Here is a 7846-nt window from a genome sequence, read left to right as displayed (position 1 = left end):
TTTTTTTTTTTTTTTTTTTTTTTTTTTTTTTTTTTTTTTTTTTTTTAATTTTTGGAATTTACTTTTAACTGGATGTGGTTTAATTTCTCTCACTATTTCAGTCTTTGGATTGTTTCACTTTTTTTTTTCTCTCTGTTTTTATTTTTATTTTGTTCTAATCAGTGTTTGTTATATTTGAATAATTTTTTATTTTATTTTTGTCATCTTAGTTCGTGAAGAATTTCAGCTCGGAGTTTTGAAGAAAGTCGTTTTCGTTAAAATCTTGTTCTAATTGTTTGTAGTTTTTTCAATTTGAGGATTTGTGTTTGTCTTGTTTTAATTGTGATGACTTCGATGTGCATTTGGGTTGTATTATGAGATTTTATGGGTAAACTGTTAAGAGTTTGATTTTTATTTTAGCGTTTTTGTCTGTATAGATGAAGTGAATGTTGCATGAATTTCATTGTCATATACAGATTCATGCGAAAGCCTTTCAAAGATTTCTCTAGCAAAGATTGTCTGGTTGTAGAATGTTCAAAACCAGGCTTTGTTACATCGTTTCAGCATCTTTTGGTCTTCGGCTAGTATTCATTCAAAATCCGGACCATGTGCTGAGGCTCAAAACCTTTCCATTTCTATTGTTTCATCATAACGACCATGAAGATTGCAACCAGGGCTGTCGGCGACGAATGTTCTCTGGACTGAGCCCTCTTATGTGCCTTGTACGAGTTATTGTGTAGTCAATTGATGTTACTTTAGATAGCTTTCCTTTTACGAGTTATTGTACGAGTTATAGTGTGTATAGATTTTTGAAGAAGATGGTGCCTTCGGGGCCATCCACTCCCATTGGTGGTGCGCAGTCTGTTTCACCATCGCTTTTGAGATCAAATTCTGGAATGATGGGAGCACAAGGGGGGCTGCCTTCTCAGTCAGCTTTTCCTTCTCTTGTATCTCCACGAACTCAGTTTAGTAGTATGAATATGCTTGGTAATATGCCCAGTATGTCTTCTCTCCTTAATCAATCATTTGGGAATGGAGTTCCAAATTCTGGGCCCTCAGGTCTTGGAAACAGCCAACGAGGAAGTATGGACCCTGGTTCCGAGTCAGATCCATTTTCACTTGTTGGCAATGGTGTGAACTTCAATAATACGCCATCATCATTAGGGGCATCAAATACAGGAAACCCTGCTTCATCCAGTCAAGTTTCAGGGCCACAATTTTCAAACCATTCTAGCAGCCAAATAATACCCAATCAACAGCAGCCCCAGCAAATTGAGCCCCAGAACTTCCAACATAGTCAGCATTCAATGCAGCAGTTCGTTAGCTCTAATAATGCACAGCAGTCACAGCAGCAGCAGCAGCAGCAACAACAACAACAACAACATCAATTCCAACCTATACGAGGAAGCTTATGTGGTGTTGGACCTGTCAAGTTAGAGTCTCAAATGAATAATAATGATATTCAGGGGCAGCAACTACAGCAGCAGCAGCAGCAGCTGCAGTCAATGAGGAACCTTGGTCCTGTGAAACTGGAACCTCAACAACTTCAATCAATGAGAAACTTGGGTCCTGTGAAATTGGAACCTCAACAGTCTGATCAGTCATTGTTTCTACAGCAGCAACATCAACATCAGCAGCAGCAACAACAGCAGTTGCTCAGTATGTCTAGGCAGTCCTCTCAGGCGGCTGCTGCTGCGCAGATTAATCTTTTGCAACAACAAAGGCTCTTGCAATTTCAACACCAACAGCAACTCCTGAAGGCTATTCCTCAGCAAAGACCGCATTTGCCTCAACAATTTCAACAACAAAATTTGCCATTAAGATCCCCTGTAAAACCAGTTTATGAACCTGGCATGTGTGCTCGGCGTTTAACAAATTATATGTGTCAACAGCAGCAGAGACCTGAAGTAAGATTATGTCACTTAGTTGTTGCATTTGGTATCTGTTCAACCTAGAATGCAAGCTATATGATTTGTGTAATCATATCTGTTTTGTAGGACAACAATATTGCATTCTGGAGGAAATTTGTTGCGGATTACTTTGCTCCACATGCCAAAAAGAAATGGTGTGTCTCCATGTATGGAAATGGACGCCAAACAACTGGTGTATTTCCACAGGTCTGCTGCAAGAAAACTCTGTAACTTTCAAAGTTCTATAGAATGACGTTTGCATTCTAGTCGACCTAACCTAGTTGCCTTCGCTTGAGGGAGTGAGGGGGTGAGGCATCCGTGAGGAAGAAGGAGTGAGGGAGAACCTTAACAAATGAACACTAAAAGAAAAAAAAAAGGGGCTGAGGTGTGTCTTTCCACCATTTTGCTGCTAGGGAAACCTTGTAATTTTGAAAAATCTATGGAAGCTGTTTAAATTCTGGTTGCCTTAAACCAATAGGAATTTCAAATGGGAAATAAAAATAAGAGGAAAGAATCACAAGAAGAGAGAGACGTACCAGGGTAAGGTTGCAACTATTATAGTTACATTCAAACTTGGGGCAAAGTCCCACCCCACTATATTTAAATAGTTTCCATGGTTGAATTGATTGAAATGTGGGAGAACAAGAGAAAGGGGATGGGAGGACTTCTTATATGGACGTGAAGAGAGAGAGCAGAAGAGGCCTTCATGTAGGGGTTACTAGAGGCACATTTGAAACTTCGTGCTAAGCCCCACCCCACTGTATTTAAAAACTTCCACGATTGCAATTGTTTGGAATGAATTGCGATGCAGTGCAGGAGAGGGAGGAAGGAGGGGCTTAATGTGAGGACATTAATAGAGAGAGAAGTTTCTGGGTGAGATTGCAACTGCTACATTTCAGAAATTTCCTTGATTGCAATCGTTTGAGATGCAATGAGTCAGTGGGGTGGGGAAGGGCCTAAACTTATGGAGAGGGAGAGAGAGAGAGAGAGAGAGAGAGAGAGCTTCACTATATTGAAAAGTACTTCTCATGAATTTTGGATTTTTTGTTGTCATTCCTTCAAGAATCTAATATCATGGTGAAGATTCGTGGAGATCTTTCTCATTTGCTTTAATATATAGCATAGATGCAAGTAAAGTAGTAATCATTTTGGTGCATTTCGCAGGATGTTTGGCATTGTGAAATATGCAACCGCAAGCCTGGTCGAGGTTTTGGTATGTCATAGTTTTTATTTTCCTGAGTCGCATTATGTGGTTTTTGTACTTTTGATCCAGCTACTATTTTAGTTGGTCCTCATGTTTATGTCCTCTCAACATGTTAATTTTTTCTTTTGGTTCATGTATTTCTTTTGTTAACGGAGTTCCTAATTACATCTTAATTCTCTCAACATTTCAGAAGCAACCTTTGAAGTTCTTCCAAGGCTGTTCAAAATCAAATATGAAAGTGGAACTCTTGAAGAACTTCTCTATATTGATATGCCCCGCGAATATCATAATTCCTCTGGACAAATTGTCCTAGATTACGCCAAAGCAATACAAGAAAGTGTGTTTGAGCAACTTCGTGTTGTTCGTGATGGCCAACTTCGGATAGTTTTTTCTCCAGACTTAAAGGTCAAATCAGAAAGTTTCTTCCTTTTTTTTTTTTTCATGATTCCTTCTCTTCTTAGGAAACAATATATCTTACCTTTCCTTTGTTTTCTTTCATCAGATATGTTCTTGGGAATTTTGTGCTCGACGTCATGAAGAGCTTATTCCTCGAAGGTTACTAATACCTCAGGTAATGATGAAGAACAGTTTAGTTTCACGTTTAAATAACTCTTAAAGCCACCCGAAACTTTCCATGTGGCTTTGAATCACATCTGCGCATGATTTATATATCTGGGTTCATTTTTATCTCTTCCACAATTCTTTTTCCCATTTTTATTCATGTATGTATTTATGTACAAACGCTTGGTTGTTAAGAAACACTTATTACTGAACAATATTACAAACGAGAACAAACTCTCTAACCTGAAAAGAGGAAGACGAATTGGTTTGCTGAAGGCTTGTCTATTGATCAATGTGAAATGGAAAATTACACAATTCCTTGTAGAGAGACAGCTGGTAAATAAATTGGACCCAACCCTAGACTACTATCTTTTGTGTGTAAATCTATTTGTAAATTCTCCTATTTCCTTTTCTCTACTCTCCCAACATACATCTAAGTTGGAGCTAGACCAGAGGATCCTCAATTTTAGATTAAAGCCTAGAGTAAAGCTTGAGTAATGGGGGAGATCATCTACCTAAAGCTAGGCTTATTTAAATGTCAAGATACTACTAGGCATTCCCACAAATTCCTGGTACACTCAGTTTCAAGAACTTTTAAATACCACTTACTTTCAGGAAAAAAACCACTGATAATCAAAGGTTAGTGCATGTCTTTTGATTCTCTGATTCGTATTAACATTTTTTAGAGCAAGTGACCCCCTTAATCCTCCTTATTTTCAATTTAATATGTTGTGATTATTGTTTGAAAATGAGATTCCTGGACAGGACTTCTAGACCTTATGGAAAAAAAGAAAAAAAAAAAAAATCAACTTTTCATTTATAAAATGAAAAGGTCATTACTAAGTCTTCAATAGGCGTTGTGCTATTTACATTTTTTTAATGATTTCTGTGTATGTGTATGTACAATACAGCCTTATGTACTCCCAGCTCATTTGTTTCATGTCTCTATTATTGCATTGCACAGGACTTCTAGACCTTCTTTGACTTTTGGTGGATAATGTATTGGTTAGGCATAGAAAGATTTTCTTTAGATAGGAAACACAATATTTTCATTGAAGAAAGATAAAGATAAATGTATCGATTCTTGACTATTGTTGGTTATTTGATTAGCTGACACATATTGTGATGTGCAGGTTAGTCAGCTGGGGGCAGCTGCTCAGAAGTATCAGACTGCTATTCAAAAGGCATCATCTAACTTGTCTACTCCCGAGTTGCAAAATAACTGTAACATGTAATGCCTACTTTTAGAAAAATGTCTTCATTATGGAATGTCCTATCTTTACTTTTCATATTCTTTGTTTTGACTGGCTTATTATGTTAACTTTGATATGGTATAGTCCAAATTGGTCAGTTGTAAGGGTAGGTCTCTGATTATTTGAATGTATTATAATGTTTTTTACCATGCCTCTCTCTCATTACTTATCTGAAGTAAATGGGGTACTAGGCCAAGAAATTTGTTTGGATGACTTCTTTCGTTTGCCTATTTGACTCACTTGAGGACCTTGTGCCTGTGCTATACTGATCCTTTTGTGGTCATTTAGGACAGAAAATAGTGGTAGCTGTTTTCTTTTTTCCAAATGAAGGCAGTTTTTCCTTCATTATGGTTGATGTATACAGTGATCTGGATGCATATGATGCATTGTTTCTACACATGATGTTTGATACAATAATTTCTGGTAGCAGCTGGGGTTGAAATCATTTTTGATCCACTGGGAACTACTTTATTTTTCTGTCCAAGCTGTTAATTGTGTTCATTTGCCTTTCATTATCAGATTTTTATTATTTTATTGCCATCACATTTTATGGAACTGAAGATTATGTTTGTGATGAATTTCTAGGTTGGTAAGGTAGGATTAATTGACGTAGACAATTTGTGTATATTTAGTGAAGTTACTGCTTAAATATTGTGTATGTGCATCATAGTTGGATGTATTAATAAGTTAGGATAAATTGACGTATATAATTTGTGTTAAAAAAGGAGAATAGCTTTAGAGTAACGGAAGTGAAATTAAGGCAATCCTGCTGTTCAGAAAGAAAAAGTTCATGACATGGCTGGTTAAAGTGATTATGTAGGAGCTGCTGTTGGGGAAAAAACAGGAAATTGGAATAAATCCATAACTTGGGTTGTGGTTGAAGAAGTTAGGTTCCATGTAGCTGAATGAAGCTCAATAGAAAAAGAACTCTGTAGACCCTTTACAAATAACTTAAATTGTTACAAATAACTTATGTTAACTTTGTGGAATGATTTAGGATTTTGTTACTATATGAGGGGGCATACATTTTGGGAAGGCTGTAGATCCTATACTAATAGTAGAATGAGCACATTTGTTTAATTCTATACTTGGGAACTTATTATTGTGTTAGCTTTTCACCAAGTCCATAAGTTTGTGTTCTTTCTTTTCTTTTAAAAAAGACTTCAACATTCTTTTGAGATTTATTGTACAAGTAGTGAGAGTTATGATTTTAACGGGAAACTTTTTCAGGTTTGTGGGCTCAGCTAGACAATTGGCCAAGGCATTGGAAGTGCCATTAGTAAATGACTTGGGATATACGAAGAGATATGTCCGGTGCCTTCAGGTAATGTTCGATATCAACATAGGGTTATGTGCTGGGATGACTTTCATGGTCTTTCTTTCGATTGAAAACTTCAGTTTCTCCTAATATAGTGTCTGGATTAGATTGAAATGTCTGTTGGGTTGTCTGATTAGTCAAAACCTTTGTGGTTGTTTTCTTAGCGTGAGGTGAGGACTATTACTCATTGCTTAACTTGTTCTAAACTTATAGGTCAGCATTTCTAGTGTGTTTGGAATAACATGGGAAGAAAATGCTTTTTGAACAAAATTAATTTTTCTATTAGCACTTTTGAAAAAATCAATAATTTGAAGTGTGTTCAATATAGTTTATTGAGTGGTTTATTGTGAGTAGTTTTTAAAAACAATCTTAATAAATAAAAGTGCTTCAAAAAAATTGGATCGATTTGAAAACATTTTTTTTGAATAAGTACTTGATGGTTGGATTATCCAAAATGACTTTAAAGTGATTAATCAAAAATCCTCGAAGCATGAAATAAATAAATAAAATTTATAATAAAAAGAATCACTTTTGAATATCGTGTAATCAAACAAATTTGTTATTAAAATTCTTCTGTAAAAATGTAAGGTATAACAACATTTTTATTGAAAATATTTTTTTTCATTAGTGTTTAAACTTACCACATTTGTGTCTCCTTTCTGGTTTAAAATGAGGCTTGACGTTGAACAATTGGGAAATCCAAATTATTGTTTCAAGTGAAATTTTCCCGGAGGCTGTAACAGGTTTTATATTTTGATATCTTAGCAATGATCGATGCGTATATATACCAGGAGTTACTGCTTTGTGTTTATATTGTTAAAAGTGGTACTCTCACACATGAAAAAAGAAATTGTCAAAGTGGTTCTAGGCTGGAAATGCAACCCTGAATGATATTGTATGCTTTATTTGCCTTTTTAAGTTGGGGTATATCTATTCATTTTTGTTTTATTTTTCTATTTAAAAATGCAAGCTTCTAATGTAACATTATTGGTTTCATCACAACTTTCTGACCAAATTTTAAAAACTAAAGAGATTAGTGCTCTCCTAATCATTGTTTTGTTTACAATTTGGCTTCTTTTTATTAAGAATATTTTGTTTAGTAACAATTTTCTCACCACTTGTTCTCTCTTTACCAGAAATTTATTTCATAACAATTCTCTAAGTCTTATCATTTATAATTGTTATCTTGATATTTGTTAGTGTTTGGGTTAATTTATGTGCATCTTGACTAATCTCAATTATTTCTACTTTTTGAAACTGATTATTTTTAAACACTACGTTTTGGCCTTCTGATTTTTAATTTGCAACCAATTTTTTTTTTTTTTTCAATTGAAACTGTATTAAATTCCATAAAAATTAGTTTGTAAAAATTTGTTATACGAAAGTTTCTGGTCGGAAGGAATGTATGAAAGGAATGATTTTACAGACTATATTGAGAAGTTGAATATATTATAAACAGCTGATGAACTTTATCAAGAAGTTGAGGAGTGTACTTGTAATTTGACTTCTCAAGTTTAGAATAAAATGTAATATTCTGAATTAGTGTTTTTTTTACTTAATTAAAAAAATGCTATTATTATTTTCTTTAAGACAAAAAAAAAAAAAAAAAAAAAAAAAAAAA

The 7846-nt window shown here is 34.8% G+C and overlaps 1 protein-coding gene across 2 annotated transcripts in view; it reads left to right on the top strand.

Moving 5' to 3' along the window:
- Positions 1-7846, top strand: part of LOC111433386 (transcriptional corepressor SEUSS-like) — a 14477-nt gene that overhangs the window by 1360 nt on the left and 5271 nt on the right. For both annotated transcript variants that reach the window (XM_023070437.1, XM_023070436.1), the window contains exons 2-8: positions 456-1886; positions 1977-2096; positions 3054-3102; positions 3284-3498; positions 3596-3664; positions 4788-4885; positions 6138-6231. In XM_023070437.1, the coding sequence (XP_022926205.1) occupies positions 798-1886; positions 1977-2096; positions 3054-3102; positions 3284-3498; positions 3596-3664; positions 4788-4885; positions 6138-6231 (1734 nt within the window). In that variant the 5' untranslated portion in view covers positions 456-797. The remainder of the gene's footprint in view (positions 1-455; positions 1887-1976; positions 2097-3053; positions 3103-3283; positions 3499-3595; positions 3665-4787; positions 4886-6137; positions 6232-7846) is intronic.

The sequence above is a fragment of the Cucurbita moschata genome, unplaced genomic scaffold, assembly GCF_002738365.1.
Source record: "Cucurbita moschata cultivar Rifu unplaced genomic scaffold, Cmos_1.0 Cmo_Scf00042, whole genome shotgun sequence".
Lineage (NCBI taxonomy): Eukaryota > Viridiplantae > Streptophyta > Magnoliopsida > Cucurbitales > Cucurbitaceae > Cucurbita > Cucurbita moschata.
The sequence above is the reverse complement of the archived record's forward strand: the minus strand, read 5'-3'. Positions and strand labels throughout refer to the sequence as shown.